The sequence below is a fragment of the Zootoca vivipara genome, chromosome 10 (genome assembly GCF_963506605.1).
Source record: "Zootoca vivipara chromosome 10, rZooViv1.1, whole genome shotgun sequence".
In the NCBI taxonomy this organism is placed as follows: Eukaryota; Metazoa; Chordata; class Lepidosauria; order Squamata; family Lacertidae; genus Zootoca; species Zootoca vivipara.
Window position 1 is genome coordinate 50,031,843 of NC_083285.1, and position 19,597 is coordinate 50,051,439.

At 43.8% G+C, this 19,597-nt stretch overlaps 1 protein-coding gene across 4 annotated transcripts in view; it reads right to left on the bottom strand.

Annotated features, from left to right (window-relative positions):
- Window positions 1–19,597, bottom strand: part of TBXAS1 (thromboxane A synthase 1) — a 228,716-nt gene that overhangs the window by 102,669 nt on the left and 106,450 nt on the right. For all 4 annotated transcript variants that reach the window (XM_035128282.2, XM_035128286.2, XM_035128284.2 and 1 more), the window contains one exon: window positions 3,828–3,944. In XM_035128282.2, the coding sequence (XP_034984173.1) occupies window positions 3,828–3,944 (117 nt within the window). The remainder of the gene's footprint in view (window positions 1–3,827; window positions 3,945–19,597) is intronic.

The following is a 19,597-nucleotide window of genomic DNA, read 5'->3' on the forward strand; positions in this document are numbered from 1 at the left end:
TACTGTAACAAAACCTCCACCACCACACACAAAAACCCAGACTGTTTACAGAGAGGGAGCTGTGTTAGCTTGTGGCAGCAACACCGAGAAAGAGTCCTGTGGCACCTTGAAGACTAACACATTTGTTATGGCATAAGGTTTCGTGAACTAGAGCTTCTGCTGCATCTGATGCAGTGGACTTCCAGTTCACCCAAGCTTATGCCATAATAAATACTGAAGTGCCGCAAGACTCTGCTGTTCTCGCTGCTGCTTTTTTTCATTTTAACAGTTTGCTATTGCCATGTACGAGTCTCTGCTCTCTTTCCCTTGCTAGCAGTTGGCACTGCCCCTTAACAGCCATACAGCATGAGACACAATAGTGTGTGTTCCCTTCTCTCCTTTAAATAATTAACTCAGCAAACACAGACATCCATCCTTGCAAAGCACAATGTCCAAGGAACCATTTGTGCAGCTAAAGTATGTCTGACTCATGCCGGCAGGGGCTGCTCTGCACATACCAGGGGCCTTGTCTTTTGTTAGGTATAAAAACAGAAGTAAAACTGGAGGCAAGGATTTTCCCTGTGCCAATGATGACCTACAGTAAGGGAGATTAATTTCTGCCGAGGCAATGCAAAACTCTCTCTTTCGGCTCCCCCACCCTCATTTACTGAAGAGGCCTTTGGATTTATTATCCACACACACAAACACATTCACACAGCCTTAAAATCCTAAGGATTTGTTAAATTTGCTATCAAACGTGTGGGGGGGGGGAGTCAGTTGTCTAGGTACATAACCAATGATATTGTCAGTTCTGATTAATCAGGTGTCCATGCCAGGCTTATGGCCAATTAGAATTTACCATAATAAGGAAGTGACAGCTGGTGTTGCTAAGCAACAGCTGTCTATAGAGCTAAAGGAGGCAGACACATTTAGATGCTACTGTGGATTTCGACAGCAGCATGTCAAAACAACACAGGCTTCTGACCAGTGGAAATTTTTTACAACCAAAGAGCAGGCACTGGAGTGAGGAACGTGTTTACTTTTTGAGCCTAAAATTATAAAAGAAGAGAATTCCACCTTCCTTTAAGGGATGAATTTTGAGGCATTACTCTGGATTTTAATCAAGAGTCACTAGAAGTTTGTCGCAGTCTAAATTGAGTCTCCCATTGCTTGAAAAATGTACGGAGAAATCAGCCGCACTGGAATACTAAGATAAATCCTGTCCAGTTTGAAGAATTTGCCTTGCAGCTCTGTTATATTCTTGCAACTTATTGCTATTAGAATAAAAAAATAACAACTATCAAACACAAACATGCACTCCGTTTCAGTGTTGCATGCATTATACGTGAAAGAGAGCTCATAACTCTGTAATGATCAGTAAGGGAGACAGCAAAGACTCCTTTTTTCTGTGGCATGCAATGGTTAAGGTCCGGTTACTCATGAAAGCAAAAATAAATTACCAGCACTGCCCAGGACTCCACTTTTGCCAGAAAGGTGTATTTCCTATTAGCATTCCTGGGTTGGTATGAATAAAATAGGAATTGAGCCAATGGAACTATACCAAGATACATGCAAGCTAAAACCATGGCTACTGTGTTAGTTTGAAGCTGCAAGTTGCAATCCAGAGCCCTCTGCATGCACCAGATGGAGCTCCACAATCATATGGGGAAACAGCCACTCTGCCACAGCTGAAAAAGAGAAAGTTCAGCTAGCATGCATGAAGCTGCTACACTGCCTGGACTGGTCATGTGCTAGACGATGGGTGGGCAGACATCATGCTTCTCAGATCTATTTTGGTTTTACTTTCTTACAAGAACAAGATCCGTCAACCAGAGCCTTGTGCAAAAGACATACAGTTCAAATTAAAGAACAGGATTTGTTTAAATGAACATGTTTTCAGTTCCCAGTAACTGAGCTCACAGTCCTTTCTAATGAAAATCGACTCCTGTTTCACTTTCTTCATTTCAGCAACTTAATTTAGGTGCGAAAGGTCCTATTGCTGCTGCTGCTATTGTTAAACAACTGGAATCCCAGAACTGTTGCTCATCTACCAGAAATCACTCAGAGATCTACCAGTAGACCCTGATATCTCATGAGTACCACATTCATGAGATAGAAGTACACACAGGCATACAAGATGAGATACAAGACAATTAATGAGAAACTGCATGCATTAGTTTTAGAAGTAGCATGAGGAGACAATAATATACCAAGTGGTTCACAAGCGCTGTCTAGTTGCCATCCTTACAACAACCCTGTAGTATTATTAGTGTTACTGACACTTACCGTAGTAAATCAGTCTTTGTTTGTTTGTTTGTTTATACATACCCCACCCATCTGGCTGGGTTGCCCCAGCCCAGGCATCCCCAAACTGCGGCCCTCCAGATGTTTTGGCCTACAACTCCCATGATCCCTAGCTAAAGGACCAGTGGTCGGGGAAGATGGGAATTGTAGTCCAAAACATCTGGAGGGCCGAAGTTTGGGGGTGCCTGCCCCAGCCACTCTGGGCGGCTTCTAATACATACCGGTAATGAAACATCAAACATTAATAGTAACAATCTGATCCAATATTTTTAAAACCACAGTAACTTTAAAATAAACAACTTATATCATATATTAGTGTTATAATAGTAATATTAGTGTAATGAGTTTGTGGTGCGAGTCACCCTAAATTTCTGGGTTCGGCATGTGTTAGAATTTAACCAATGCTTGGAGTGTGAAAACTGGGTTGACAAATATGTTATTAAGCCAGACCCTGTGCATTGGGCTGTGTACTAGACACTTCTAAATCCTCTGGAAACAACATGTGTGAAGAGCTAACCAAGCTAGGCAAAATTTCCCATGTCCAGGATATAGCCTGGGGTGATGAGCCATAAGGAAAGCCAATGGATCAAAGGAACTCTGTGTGATACAGCAAATCAATAGGACCCCTCCCTCCTCCTCCACTGTCTCTGCTGTGCCTCATTTCCAAAAGGAAACACAGCTGGAACCCCTGGAATCTTGCACCCTTCAGAGATTGGGATGGCGTACAACAACAGGTAAGCTGCCCCACCCACTACTGGAAAGAATCCCCTCTGCCTGAGGCCCTAAAGCAGCTGTCAATCAGAGTAGACCAATCTGGAGGAGATGGACTTTTATTCATAATGCCAAATAATTGTTCCTTGACCTCCCACACATGCTATTGACGTGGTATGCTAAACTACATTAAATGAAGTACCTCCCAAACTAGCCACCGCTGCCTGCTCTAACACAATTGCATTCTTGAACGGTCATATAAAAACAAACGACAACCCCCCCCCCCAAAAAATGCAGGCAATGAGAGAAATCTCACCATCAAGTTCTAACCAAAACAATCCAGGAATGCTAACCAAATATTGCTATCCCAACCATGCAGGGTAATTTTATTTTACATAACTTGCTGTCTGGTTTGCAAACTGCCCTAGCAGCTTTCCAGCACTTGTACCCTCAGGAGATTCCCAGGTTTCCGGTGTCACAAAATTTGCTCCTTTGCAATCTGTAGAGATGTCAGGAGCCAAAGTTTGCTGGGTCCTCGGAGAGCATAGACAAATGGGGCAAAGAATTCACAAAGGAAAACTCACACTTGGTTCTCTGATAAACAGCCTGGTAAACAAAAAACAAAACAAAACAAAACAAAAACCCTTCTGTCCAAAAGGAGCAATGACTTTACATAGGCAAAGCAGTGAGGCATTAAAGAGTTTGTCAGTGGATGACTGACAGCCATTAATTATGCAGTCATCTAAACATCACACATTTGGGAAACATCCAGCAAGAAGGAAAAGAAAAGCTTCTTGTACGTGGAATCACAGCACCTGCTTCCTGCATCTTACCTCTTTCGTCTTTGCAGCACCGAAGGCTGGGGTCAACAGGCTTCGGACATCTTCCCACCTCTTGTCACGCAGCATGAGAAGGCTGTCTGCAACAGGCTTAGAAGCCAAGGCTGGAGTCTAATTGAAGGAAGAGAGAGAAAAATACATTTAAAAACAAAATTCCATTTCTTTTTAATAGAAATTGAACTAATTATCACTGGAAAAGACAAAAGCAATTAAATAGTGAAAAACTAAGATAACGCTCAGATTCCAGCACTCTTAGAGAGTGTCTACATGGCATTCTCTGCCAAACTCTCGGTTCAGTATGTTGCATGTTGCTGGAAAAGGCACCACAGAAAAGGCTAATACCCCAGAGGACAGGATCACACTTCAAAATGACCTGAACAGATTAGACAACTGGGCCAAAGCAAACAAGATGAATTTCAACAGGGAGAAATGTGAAGTACTACACTTGGGCAAAAAAAAATGAAAGGCACAAATACAGGATGGGTGACACCTGGCTTGAGAGCAGTACATGTGAAAAGGATCTAGGAGTCTTGGTAGACCACAAACTTGACATGAGTCAACAGTGTGATGCAGCAGCTTAAAAAGCCAATGCAATTCTGGGCTGCATCAATAGGAGTATAGCATCTAGATCAGGCATCCCCAAACTTCGAGGAGGTTAAGGGGTGATATGATAGCCATGTTCAAATATATTAAAGGATGTCATATAGAGAAGCGGACACAGAGCAATGGATTCAAACCACAAGAAAGAAGATTTCACCTAAACATTAGGAAGAACTTCCTGACAGTAAGAGCTGTTCGACAGTGGAATTTGCTGCCAAGGAGTGTGGTGGAGTCTCCTTCTTTGGAAGTCTTTAAGCAGAGGCTTGACAGCCATCTGTCAGGAATGCTTTGATGGCGTTTCCTGCTTGGCAGGGGGTTGGACTGGATGACCCTTGTGGTCTCTTCCAACTCTGTGATTCTATGAAAGACAGGTGTATCTTTCCCAGGGACACTCCAGTACACCTGAAAGCCAGCCAAGAAGCTTCCACCCCTCACCATAGAGTTGGAAGGGACCACGAGGGCCATCTGGTCCAACCCTCTGCAATGCAGGAATCTTTTGCCCAATGTGGAGCTCGAACCCACGACCCCGAAATTAAGAGTCTCGTGCTTTACCAGCTGAGCTACATGCAGCTTGTCAAGAGATTCGCTCAGATTAGACTCATTGTATCTGCAGGGACTTGGCGCACATTGGGTGGACATCCAAGAACGCTCCAAGTGCCTGTGGAACAAAAGTGTGCTCTACAACCAGCTGGTGTAAGACTTCAGGGAGCCCCTGGAACAGTGGCACGGATGCCCTCCGAAATACACACCTCAACACACACCCGTCAAATCCTAATGGGGCCACACAATATTTCTTCTCCCATTCAAAAGTTGCATTGTTGCTCACCCGCTGCCAGAGCAGCAGCCCAGGGGAAAGGACAGTGTGTGGCAGCACAACTGGGGCGGCTAGGAGAGAGGGTACAGCTTGGAGAAGGGCCCAGTAAGAGAGGGGCCTGAAGGGCCACACCTGACTCACAGCCTCGAGATTCCCCACCCCTGATCTAAGGGGTCCACCCAGAATCCTTTGCAATGCTACAGAGAGAATGCTAGAGTACCGATCCCAAGTCATGCCCACATGTGATCCAGTAGCTGCACCTGAGCATCCTTTGCAATATAGACATACTTACCGTACATGGGAGGCACATTCCGGCCCCTGTGTGCATAAGTGAACTTGTGTGAAGTTGGGAGCACCCTCTAAAAAGCATCTAAATGCCCATTCCCCCCCCCCTGCTCTCCCAATCTTTCTCCCGCTCTCCCTTCAATCCAAACCAAAACTGGCCGCAGGCTGGAGGACGCGTGAGAAAGTGGCAGCAGCAGCTCTACCCTGCGCACCAGCTGTTAATAGGGGAGATTGAGCAGCATAAAGAAAGCCTCACTGTGCCTCAGGTCTCTTCAGGGGTTTCCTCTGCCCTCACTGACGTTGTCTTCGGGCTCTGGGGAGGGTCTCCTCGTGAGCCACAAGGTCCCTCCAGCTCTCTCCCACCATTTCCTGGTATGATTCTATTTGTTTATAAATTTCCCAGTGGTTTCAGTGCCACCCCTAAAATAACTTGACACCTTAGCCAGGCTAGCCCTGAACCAGGCTTCTTTGAAGGACAGAGCCCATAGACCTGATGCCACGCTAAATTCTGCATTTCCCAAGCTCTCCTTATCCCACCACAAACACTTTGGGTGTTCATTGCATAATGTGTGTTATTGCTTCACACAGGCCAGGACAAAACTGAGCTCAGTGCAGGGATAAGTGCCTCAGTGCACTATGAATTGAAGTGTCTTCTCTTCCACAGAGGAGAGAAATATAAAATGCTTTAAGTGAGCATTTCTGAACACATGAAAGCGACTACAAATTATCAGAGTCGGTGCTCTGCCACTTCTTTCTCTCCCCACTTCTTTCAAGTCACCTGCAGTCAGGTGATTATTCTGATTTATCCGTTGAATATTCTTTAGCTGCTCATTCCCATTAAATCCCTCATCAAAGCCCATCTTTTCTGTGAAGGCTTTAGGAAAAAGTCCTAAGTCTCCATATCCTACTGAAAGTAACTCAAAGGATGTTTAATGAAAATAAACACATATTTTTCTCCTGTTTATCTCTGTCTCCATCTCGTTCTTCCTCTTCCACTATTGCCTCCCCTCTGTCAAATGTTAGATTGCGAGTTCCTTGAAAGAAAGACTAAAGGTGCTATAGCAGTAACAACAAAAAATTAATAAGTGAAACTTGTAACAAAATGCTCCTTCCTAACAGGAGCGATCCTGTTCAGGGTTCCAGCCAGCCACACCTTTTCTAGGGTACCCTCTATTGCATTCCCATAATTTTCCATTTTTCTTTTCCAACCAGCAATCAATGTCCCATCATTACCAAGGGAATGATACTTAAGTTATTTTCATGTCCTAACGAGATGAACCCTTATGTCTATATAATATAATACAGTGGTACCTCGGGTTACGAACGCGATCTGTTCCGGGTCGCAGTTCGTAACCCGAAAAAGGCCTGAACCGCCGTTTTGTGCATGCACAAAGCGCGCACGCCGCTTCCGCACACGCGCGGCGAAAACACTTCCGGGTTTGCGCAGTTCGTAACCCGAGTTGTTCGCAAACCGAGGTATGACTGTAATGCTACAAGAGACAAGACTCCAGCATTAAATGGCATACATAAGGTTTATAAGAGATGGTTGAAAAGAAGAATTAGGAGCATTTGCTACTACAATGAACCAGAGGGCTGGACAGAATGCAAAAGTTCATTATCTGTATTTGTTCCCCACACTTGTTTTGCAAAACCAAAGACGCAAACCACGTTTTACAAAATACAATAGCATACTTCATCAATTAATAACTAGTGTAGAGCGGTGCATATTGTTGGACATGAGCCAGAGAAACCTAAAACCACTGCTCGGGGGGGGGGGGGGGAAGTCATCTCAGGGCACATGAGACCACCAGGTCGGGTCAGTTTTCCACATTTCTAAAGCAATTTGAGGCTTGTTTTAAATCCTCATGAAAGCTCTTCAGCATTTCAGTGTGAATTTATCCTAATAAGCACAGTTTTGTATGCAGTTTTGACTAATACATGCTGTATTGTTTTTAATATTTGGCTGGAAGCTGCCCAGGGTGGCTGGGGAAACCCAGCCAGATGGGCAGGGTATAAATAATAATAATATATTATTATTATTAGTAGTAGTAGTAGTATTATTAGTATTATTATTGCTGCAAGCAATTTATTCTTTTGTATGCTATCTACACCACAATGTACTTATTTTCATGCATATTTTAACCTAATAATAATAATAATATTTTTGTAAACATTGGTTGGAGGAGAACCGCATTGCAAAATTTGGCTAGTTTCAAAGGATGGCTGTCGTTGTTTCGAAAACTGCTAATTTGATAGATACGATTTGTGATCTGAATCAGATTTCTCCACCATCCCTGGAGGCTGACACCACTACTTAGCAACTGTAAGGCAGGGTAAAGGCCAGAACCAAAGGGCAGACATCATGGTCTGCCTGCTCAGTGATATCTGAAGCTCACATAACCCCATTATGTCATCGGTTTGTGCCAGCCTTAGTTACCAATGAACACACTGCAGGTGCACCATGAGGGTAGCTGCATTAGACAGCCCAGTTCAACCTGCATCCACACCTGCCATCAAACAGCAAACCTTGATATGCAATCAATACCATCCCATCCTCTTCAGCTGCCACTCATTGATTGTGGGTGAAGAGCGTAGTCCTCCCACCCTATACATGTGCCTGCCAAGTGCCCTGGGGAAAATGTGACATACCTTTCTTTGCACAAAATCAGGCCGGCCATTTTGGCTGATGTGCTCTCACGCTATGCGTGTAGTGGTTAAGAGCGGTAGACTCGTAATCTGGGGAACCGGGTTCGTGTCTCTGCTCCTCCACATGCAGCTGCTGGGTGACCTTGGGCTAGTCATATTTCTTTGAAGTCTCTCAGCCCCACTCACCTCTCAGAGTGTTTGTTGTGGGGGAGGAAGGGAAAGGAGAATGTTAGCCGCTTTGAGACTCCTTTGGGTAGTGATAAAGCGGGATATCAAATCCAAACTCCTCCTTCCAGGGCCATGATCTTTGGTTTGGGGTCTGAAAACATTGGAAGATATGTATATACAGTAGTACCTCAACTTACGAATAACTCAACTAACGAAGGTTTCGAGTTACGAACGGAGCTCCGTCCGCCATTTTGGATGCGGTTTAGATAGGATTTTTTTCGACTTGCGAATATTTCCCCCCCCTAGGCTTCTACTTATGATTTTTTCAACCTACAAAGGTCCGTTCGGAACGGATTAAATTCGTAAGTCGAGGGACCACTGTACTGTCACTGAAGCAAAGTGGGGCTGGAGCTCAACAGCTTGGAGACAATGGTGTTTGTGATAAGGAGATGGAATGGACGTGTGCTTGGTTCAGTTAATGTTTTAGCTGAAATAGTTTACATATACATTTAGGTCAGATGTCCTAATACACATACACACAAAGAATCATCACAAAACTGTGGAAACACAGGGGAAGCAGATGGGGGGGGACTTTAGGTGCTTGAACAAAGATTTATACCAGGCCCTAGGCAATTTGGAATAATCAATTGGAGTTGCTATCGTGGTTTATTTACTTGATAGAAATTGCTACACAAAATGTGCCCCCAAAGAAGAATTATTTCAAAACACATCAGGCCTGAAATAAATCTTTCTTCAAGCAGCTGAAGTTCTTTCCTCTTCCCTTCCCAAAGTAATACCCAACCAACATAATTTATACAGTGTATTGTTCACTAGCCCATTAATAAAGATACCTGATTTTTTAAAAAAAAGTTTACTCAATTCCAACAAAGATAGAACTTTGAATTAGCTGAGGCCAAAAAAAAGGTAATACTACCCCCTGCACCACTAATTTCCGCTGAATTCCATCAGCAGCTAAATCTTCACAAACACACCCTATCAAAGTTTCTTGGAGGGGAATTAAAAGAGGAGAAGGGTGTGTTGCTTAAGACTTTGAATATTAAATTATAGAGATGATATAGCTATAAGTAGTACACCAAACACATAACTATCAACCCATCCCCTACAGTTAGCAGACATAAACTGAAAAGTAGGAAATGACACTGGAGTACTGGTTGGTTGGTTGCCATCCATCTGTCTTGGGAAACACTGGAAGAGCGCACCTTTGGGGTGAAGTCAAACCATTGGAGAATTACAGCGCCTGATGTGGCTGTAGAAACCAATACTGGAGAGACATGCTTTGTTGCAGCTGGGGTAGATGAAGGTGTCTGGATGTACCATGGTGTTTCTTCTTTCTATGCTCCTTCCAGCAGTCATTCCTCCTCTGGTCATTGCTATGGACACACAACTTGACTGATTTTCTCTAGGTGCTGTGGTCATCTGCAAGGGATTTCCACATGGCAGGGTTAATGTTGCCAGCCTTCATGTCATGTTGGCAGACATATTTGTAATGTAGAGTTGGCCTGCCAATGGGCCGGGTGCATGAAGCCAGCTCCCCGTTGAGTACGTCCTTGGGGATCCTGCCATCTTTCATTCTGTGGACATGACTAAGCCAGCATAGACGTCACTGAGACAGGGCGTGCACACTGAGACAGGAGTGCAAACATGCTTGGAATGTGGGCTTGGGAGAGCACATCTTTGTTTGAGACTCTGTCCTTTCCTGTGATGCCCATTGAGGTGTTACTCTTGGTGGGTGTAAGCAGCATGCTCAACACGCGAGCCTGGTAGACCTTCATCTTGGTATTGGTCATTAGCATCACATTCTCCTATACCGTTTTGGAGAGATGAGCCATTGTCATAGCTGCCTTACCAATCTGCTTGTCCAGCTCAGCATCTATGGAGAGGTTGTTGGTTATGGTGGAGCCCAGGGAGACATATTGTGGAGTGCTGCCAATGTCCTGACCCAAGATGTTGGTCTTTATCAGGCTGGTGGTAAGGCTGAACTTCCTGCAGGCTTGGGCAGTACGGCTGATGAGTCTCTGTAGAGCTTCCTTGGAGTGTGCTGTCAAGGCTGTATCATCTGCAAACAATGTCTTTTAGATAAGAACCCACCACACTTTTGTCTTGGTGTGGAAATGTGCTAGGTTGAACAGACCCCCGTCACCCCTTGAATGAATGTACACACCATATTCAATCGCGCTGAAGGCATATGATAGCAACAGAGAGAAGAATATGCCAAAGAGTTGGGCCAAGAACACAGTCCTGGAGTTACTCTGGAGTAACTGCAGTATAATTTGGTGGAAGCATCCCTGAAGCCTTTCCTAACCGAGTGTCTTCCAGATGTTTTGAACTACAACATCCACCAGTCCCAGCCAGCAAGGTGAATGGTCAGGGCCAGGGTGATTGGCACTGCAGTATAAAACATCTGGAGGGCATCAAAGTTGGAGGGTGCTGCCTTAGAGTGTTATAAGTAACTCTGGATTCAGGCTTGTCAGTACAATCCCATCTACTCAGAGGTAAGCCCCATTGAGCTCAGTGGGACTTACTCCCAGGAAAATGTTTTGCAGCCTTACTCCATTAAGTGTAACTTGGTAACAAAGAAGCAAATATGGTACATCTAGATCAGGCATTCCCCAAACTGCGGCCCTCCAGATGTTTTGGCCTACAACTCCCATGATCCCTAGCTAACAGGACCAGTGGTCAGGGATGATGGGAATTGTAGTCCAAAACATCTGGAGGGCCGAAGTTTGGGGATGCCTGATCTAGATGGAAGAGCAAAATACAGAAAGAAATGTTTTTAGTTAATCTGTTGTTGTTTTTCTTCTTCTATAGGCTTTGGGGTTTTCTATTTTATTTTCCACAGAGCACATCATTTTGGGGTGTGAGAATTGGCATCCATTACTGCCCTTTAGCTAGCAGAATTAAAAGCAGTGCATTATAATTAATATTTATATTAACATTATTTATATGCAGTGCAGTGCATTAGGTATTTCACAACAAAACCTTTCTTGAAGTCCCACAGTATGTGAAGACCTATGGCTACAGAACTACAAAAATAGAATAATTAAATGGTCAAGCCCAAATCAAAAATAATGTGATAATCCCCATGAAAGCAAATCATCAAACAAAGCTTAAAATTAACTGATATTATTGTAATGGGTAGATTTAACCAGGTCAAAAGATTATCACATTTTCCTGCTAACGATGGAAGACTAAGTTTTGACACAAATCATTTTTTCAGAGGACTGTAAAACTTGTTTCATTGAACTTGCAGGTTGCTAATAACGGTAGCAAGTTTCATAAAATATATGAAGTAATTCTAAAAAATAACTGAAAAATTAAATGAGCTATGCCAGGCTGTGTAAAATACGGACACTAATAGAGTAGAGAAGTTGAGTAGAGAATTATACATTAATGTCAAGATTTTCAAAGAAGAGCGCCTAACCTTTTTAATTCACACTTAGGAATTCACAAAAGGTGTCCATGTTTCAGATGAATTAAATTTAATGGGAGTCGCAGTACTTAATTAGCAAAGTCTAATGATTCAAAAAAGTTTTGGTTTAAAATCAAGTTCAATGAAGACCTTTCAGCTCCCTTGGCCTCAACAGGTGTGAAAAGGATATAAACATCTAAGCCAAGTCAATAAGGCCTGTTGTAATCTTCTGTATGGTACAAGTCAACAGTCATTACAGATCAGACAAAATCTAAATGTTCACTGCCTCAGCTTAGAGCTGAGACAATTCAAGGTGTTGGTGTTGACCTTTAAAGCCCTAAATGGCCTCGGTCCTGTATACCTGAAGGAGCGTCTCCACCCCCACCGTTCAGCCCGGACACTGAGATCCAGTGCCAATGGGCTTCTGGTGGTTCCCTCATTGTAAGAAGTGAGGTTACAGGGAACCAGACAGAGGGCCTTCTCGGTAGCGGCACCTGGCCTGTGGAACGCCCTTCCATCAGATGCCAAAGAAATAAACAGCTATCTTAATTTTAAAAGACATCTGAAGGCAGCCCTGTTTAGGGAAGCTTTTAATATTTAAAGCTGTATTGTTTTAATATTTGATTGGGAGCCGCCCAGAGTGGCTGGGGAGACTCAGCCAGATGGGCGGGGTATAAATAAATTATTATTATTATTATTATTATTGAGTTTGTCTGGAGTTAGGGTAAGCACACCATGACACATGATATGGCTTTTAAGGAAAAGGTTAAAGTAAAGCACCAAAATGGCCAGGCAAACTTCTGATTGCAATATATTCCATTGTGTTGGTGTCACCATGGAACATGCCTAGAGGTCTGGTCATTCTTGATGACTAGGCCCATGCCATGATAGCTAACAAACATGGCAACCTATTACTTGTGGTCTAGTCCTCCTCATGTATTTAAATAATCAAAAATAAACTCATTTTCATTTGATGGCATATACTTAAATATGCTAGGCAGGGCACCGAAAACCTGGTCTCGGCCGTTAAGAGACAAGAGTTACAACAGGGCCTCCAACAGCTGATAAATGGAGTGAGGTAATCTCCCCAAGTAATTCCACTGGAGTTTCAATGTTTCATAAGTATATGTTGCTGCCCAGAAGGCCTACACACCGCATTCGCAATGCTCATCGGCACTGTTCCTGTGCCTATAAAAAGTACACTTGGCCTCATTCAGGCAGCCTAGTTTGTCAGCCAGCACGTTCCCCTGTAATGCTGCAGCAATGATGTTAACTTTGTGCAGCTCATGATCAGCAGCTTGTCTTGCAAATATTCTCAGTCACTCAACTCACAGGTCTTCATCTATTCTGAAATACATCAACCTGACACTCCAGCTCCCAAGCTTGGAAGTTTTATAAATAGACACAGTGTTCCTTCTTCCATGTTCCTTCCCCAATAGGAAGAAGTAATTCACAGTGCTTCGGTGAAATGCATTGTTTCTCATCATTATAATCCAGGCTGCAAATGCTGGAAAGATTTATGCCCAGTTTCCTTGTCAAAAGATGTTTGTAGTGGTGGCATGGGGTGCCAGTATGGTGCCCTCGGGCACACCAGCAGAGATGCTGCCTGGCGCCTGCAAGGCCCCATCTTCCTGCCCATTCTGCTGCTGAAATGAGGTTTGAAAGAAGCCTCCTACTGTTCTAGGCTTCCCCTGCCAAGGTGCAGCCCCTCCAAAATTGTCCCACTTCTGCTGCAATTAGGCTTGAAAAAAGCCTTCTATTGGTCTTCCTAGCTGTATTCTCCAGAAAGTTCACCCAAACCTAAGGGTGTCTGTCTGTCTGTCTGTCTGTCTGTCTGTCTGTCTGTCTGTCTGTCTGTCTCTCTCTCTCTGTGTGTGTGTGTGTGTGTGTGTGTGTGTTTGTGTTTAGTCCATGCATGGTGTCCACAACTGTTTCTCTCATTTGCAAATATCCCTGCAGGCCCAAAACACATTGCCAAGCCTTGCGCCAGTTCACCAAGCAGTCTCCCCATCCTTTCTAATGGTCAACACCACCTGATGCTAGCCAATAATAACAGCGCGCACTTTTGTACAATATTTACGAGGGTGGGGAGGGGGATATGTACTGTAGAAACGTCACACTGAAGAGGAAACTGTATGAGCTACCACAGAAGGCAAGTAACAATCCTGGTTCAAAGAGTAATGGCTTAGTGTGTCAGAGTGATTTATTGACTAGGCAGTTGCTCAGTGTCTTTCTCAAAAATATCTGCCATCCACTTCCCCTGAAGGAGCACAAAAAAGAATCCTATCATAAGCACGTCTCTCCACCTTTTCCTTACAGATTCCTCTCTCCCATAAAACAGTGGTGATCATATGAGGATAGCAGGCTGTTCCAGAGCTTTTATGCAGCAGCTTAACTCACATCCACACCATACCATTAGAGTAAATTCAATGCACATCTAAAGCACATGACTTTCCCCAAAGAATCCTGGGAACTGTAGTTTGTAAAGGGTGCCGGGCATTGTAGCTCTGTGAGGATGAACTACAGTTCCTAGGATTCTTTGAAGGAAGCCATGCACATTAAATGTGCTTTAAAAATATGGTTTGGATATGACCTTAATCTAGTCTTATACGTGATGAGAGAAAGGTCCTCATGTGCTCAGCAGAATGTGTTTGAATCAGAGGTGGCTCACTTATGTGATGAAGAGCCCACCTCAGGCAGTAGAAGTGCATGAGGTGGTGCTCTGCCCATCCCACTGTTTCCACTGATGCAGGTAAGAAGGAGGCGTCTTCCCTGCTCCTAGGAGGAGAAGCCGGACGACAACACTTTGTGGAACGCCCCAGCTGCGGGTGTGCCATCAACTTGTTCTGGGTTCCTAGACTTCAGTACTGTCTGTTCTGAATTCCTGCTCCTAACCAAACTCTTTCCCGCCCACCCTAAAAGGATGTTGTGGGTCCAGTGGCGAAAAGACTTTGAACATTGATTGTGCACTCTATATTCAGACTGTTCTTGTTTCTGGGGTATGTTTTGTCTGACGGCCTTGAGGCGGGACTATGCCAGCCAGTGTCTTATGTGCAATTCAACCCTCCTCTCCAAACAAATCTGCTTTGCTTTGTTTTGTCACTGACTAATTTTGATCACTTCCTAGGAGCTGATGTTTCACAGGCTTGCTCGGTTTCAAAAGGCAGTATAATTTTGTGCAGCTGCATCCCAAGTATTTCTGATCTAACTTGTACTTGATCTGACTTGCCATTGAAAGGGAGCTTTGCACACACTGCCAGCCACTATTATTAGCACCATTCAGTATCTAATCCTTCTGATGTTCTTAGGTCCAGTTATTAGCAGGCATCAACTTCACACTGCTTGTGGATAGGACAGAAAAGGTGATTTACCTCAGTGAGGAAAAATATTGATGCTATTCTTTACATTCTTCATTGAGTTCTCAGTTTTGCTTTACTTACTTATCCAACATTGGCTGGGGTTTCATTTGTATCTCACATAATCACTGTTTTAAAACAGCTGCACTACTCCGCAGTTCGCTTCCAGGGCCAATTTAAGGTGCTCATGTTAGTGTTGTTTAGGGTTTTAAACAACTCATGCCCCAAATACCTGAATTAGCTCCTCATTTCCTTCTTGGGTAGTGGCCCACAAGGTTGCTTTCTTTGCAGCAGGCTCCACGTTGTGGTAAAAAAAGGTAAAGGTAAAGGACCCCTGGACGGTGACTATGGGGTGCAGTGCTCATCTCCACTTCATGCTGAGGTTTGTCCACAGACATTTTTCCAGGTCATGCAGCTAGCATGACTAAACCACTTCTGGTGCAATGGGACACTATGATGGAAGCCAGAGCACACGGAAACGCTGTTTACCTTCCCTCCACATCTACTTGCACTGGCGTGCTTTCAAACTGCTAGGTTGGCAGGAGCTGGGACAGAGCAACGGGAGCTCACCCCGTCGTGGGGATTCGAACCGCCAACCTTCCGTTCGGCAAGCCCAAGAGGCTCAGTGGTTTAGACCACAGCACCACCCGCGTCCCTGAAGGTTGTGGTACTCCCTCCTCACAGAGCTGTATCTGCCATCTTTATTGTATAGCTTTCAGCAAATGCTGAAGACACACCTCTGTACCCTGGCTTGTGGCACTTGAAATATATATCTTTCCGCTATCTCCCGCTTGGACTACTGCAATGCGCTCTACGTGGGGCTACCTTTGAAGGGGCTACCTTTGAGATCCAGCGCCGAGGGCCTTCTGGCGGTTCCCTCATTGCAAGAAGTGAGGTTACTGGGAACCAGACATAGGGCCTTCTCGATAGTGGCACCCATCCTGTGGAACGCCCTTCCATCAGATGTCAAGGAAATAAGCAGCTATCCTTTTTTAAAAATACATATGAAGGCAGCCCTGTTTAGGGAAGTTTTTAATATTTAATGCTGTATTGTTTTAACACTCAATTGGCAGCCGCCCAGAGTGGCTGGGGAGACTCAGCCAGATGGGCGGGTACAAATAATAAATTACTATTATAAATTATTATTATATTTCTGGGACCCATCTTATTTCTGTGATTGTTAAGTTGCTTTAAACTATTCTTAACGTTGTGTTTTAATTTTTGTAACCCGCCCTGGGACCTTGGGGTGAAAGGCAGGTAAAACACATTGGCTCACATGACATTGACACAAAACCAAACCTTCAGTAGTTACCAGCCCAGTTTTGTGGAATGCTTCTCCAACAGAGATTCAGTAGGCATCTTCAGTATTAATTTTTAAACTTTTCTATGTTGCCAGGCTTACAGAGACAATTCGGGGGGGGGGGGACCCTGTTACAGTAATCTGTGATCTGTGATTTCCCATTTTATGTGTTTTTTGTTTTATATATTATATGTTGTACACTGGTTTGATTGTTGTTGTTTTTTAACAAAACTGTGGTATATAAGTGTTTTGTAAAAAAACAAACAAACAAACAAACAAACAAACAAACCAGGCACCCATAGACTTAAGCTCTGAGAATCCTTCGCATTCCTGCAACCCCCCCCCCCCCCGCCCCAACCCGCCAGCTCAATAGGTAAACTGTTTGCAACAGAGTAGGTTTTGTAAGTTGTGGACCTTTGCAGAGGCTATCCTGATGTTGTTCTCAAACAGCCTGCTCCATAGCTCTTAGCTGCCATAACAATCAATAAACTTATCGGGTGGCCTCTTCAGTTAATGCACCCCAGATGAGACTTTAAAGATCTCAACCCACCTACAGAGCAAACACTTTTGAGAAAGCGAGGCAAACAGCCAACACACAATAGAAGCTAAATGTCAGATAAAGGTTTCCGCTTTGAATCGGGGAACCCTTCCAACGCTCCCCCACTGACTAGGCTATTTTCTCATGCAGAAAAATACCAACAGATTTCTAACCGCATCCAGCCAACTTTTTGTATTTGGCCAATCTCTATTTGCCTTGAAAGGGAAGGATTAATGAGTCTATCAACTGCAAACAGCCAAGTAAAGCTAGAAAGTGAAATCAGTAGCATTGATTTTAAATGGCACCAGTAGCATATATTGTAAAAGAATACAATGATATTATTGATTCTAAAACAAACCTTATTTTTTGAAAGGGGCGGATGTTAGTGGATTCATATATACCAGAGTGGTAGAGTGGCTGAATTTGTCAGACTAGGAAAACAGAGGTCCAAGCTGAGAACTTCACTTAGGCATGTAGACACTGGGTCACTCACTATCTGCACCCAGGCTGGTTGAAAGGATAAAATGGGGTTGGGCAGGATATCCAGGCATGCAGCCCTAAACGCCTTGGATGAGAGGAAAATGCAGTAAAATAAATGGATGAATGTACTTTTAAATTAGTATCGTTTATCGTTTCCCATGATATACATTGAACAGACTAGCTGTATGTTCCCTTGACTTATCATATTTCCATTAACCACAGTCTAAGGGAGACAAATTATTGCTGTACCTTCCAAGGCTAGGAAAACACTTTTAGTTCTAATTTGAAATTGGACATGTATGACTTTTTCAGCATGAATCCTTGCTTTGTCCACCTAATAATAGTAGGTTCTCTGGGTATAGACCATGTCCCAACGCCTGGACAGTACCTAGAACACTGACGGCACTAGATAAATAAGAAATCCTAATTTACTAACAGAAGTAAATAACAACCATATAAGCAATGCGTTGAAACTCCAAAATCCAAACCGGAAAGTTCTTGTTCAAGTTCACTAGATGTCTCTCTTGAGACCATAAGGCAATGTAAACATCACTCCCATACCTCTGATTACCCAGATGTTTTGGGTGTCCTCCAGGCCATTCAGGCAAATGAAGTTGAACTGTACATGGTTCGCTTTAAACAAATCTCCATGCCCTGCTGAAACTAATGGAACTTAAGCACATAATTAAAGTGCTTTTCTAACGAGGGTTTCCCCTCAGAAGTCTGCTTATAAGCCTTTGTTTGAATAACTTGCTGACATTCTCATAGTAAAGAGTGTGGTGCAGCCAAAAAAATCTAACATCAAGGCATTTCTTTCTCTTCTTGAGAGCGGGAAGGCCAGCTGGCTCCCAGGATATGCCTGCTCTGTGATGATACTGCTTCTTCTGCCACAACCTTCATATAAAGCAATCCCAAACTACAGCCAAGTATTATAGCCAAGCATTTTAAATCACTCAAAAAATAACATTCAGCATTGTACAGGAAATATACCGGGTGTTATTGTGAACACATGACAGGTTAGGGAAGTTGACAGAAATAGCCTGCCATCCCTAGTTATGCCTTCAGATCAGTAGCATGTTTACTGAAATTAGGACTTTGAGGGCAAGTGGTAGGACTTGCTGGATTGTGCCCCCCCCCCCGCTGGAGCCCACTAACCTGTGAAGGACACACAGACCACTCTGATCCATGTTAAAAATAGTGCAGATGGGTATCTGAGTCGAGCTCTATCTTAAACAGGCATTTTATTACTGAGTGTAAACGTTCTTGTTTTAACAGATGCACTGTTTTGATTATTGCTTGTATTGTGCATTGCTTAGGGTGGCCCTGTGTCCTGCTTTGCAGAGGACAGTCCTCTATTTGAAGGCTTGACTGGTCCAAGTCCAATTCAAAGAACTCTAGAATTCTGTATACCTGAAGGAGCGTCTCCACCCCCATCGTTCAGCCCGGACACTGAGATCCAGCGCTGGCGGTTCCCTCACTGCGAGAAGCAAAGCTACAGGGAACCAGGCAGAGGGCCTTCTTGGTAGTGGCACCCGCCCTGTGGAACGCCCTCCCATCAGAGGTCAGAGAGATAAACAACTACCTGACATTTAGAAAATACCTAAAGGCATCCCTGTTTAGGGAAGTTTTTAGTCTGTGATATTTTAATGTATTTTGATGTGTGTTGGAAGCCGCCCAGAGAGGCGGGGGAGACCCGGCCAGATGGGTGGGGTATAAATAATTTATTATTATTATTATTATTATTATTATTAAAGGGGAAATCAGATGAGGGCTCTGAAGTTGCCCAACAATTCAGGGAGCACCTGAATGGTAGATGGATGGAGTAGGCACACAGGTCACCTGCTTACAGTCTTCCCCATTAAGGAGAGATGCATATTATTAAAGTAATTATTTCTAACTTTGCATCTGTGGAATTTGACATGGGGAAGACAAGAGAGGAAGGGGAAGGAAATGGAAACAATGGAAGAATATGCCTTGATTTCAGCCACGCTTGTTTAGGCTCAATTACAGTGGGGCAGGGTAAGTTAAGGCTGGAATCCTATGTCTACTTACTTAGGAGTGAATCCCACTGAGCACAGGGCTTTCTGTTACAATTGCATTGGCTGCACTCCTATGTATGCTTACTCAGAACTCAGTCCCACTGCATT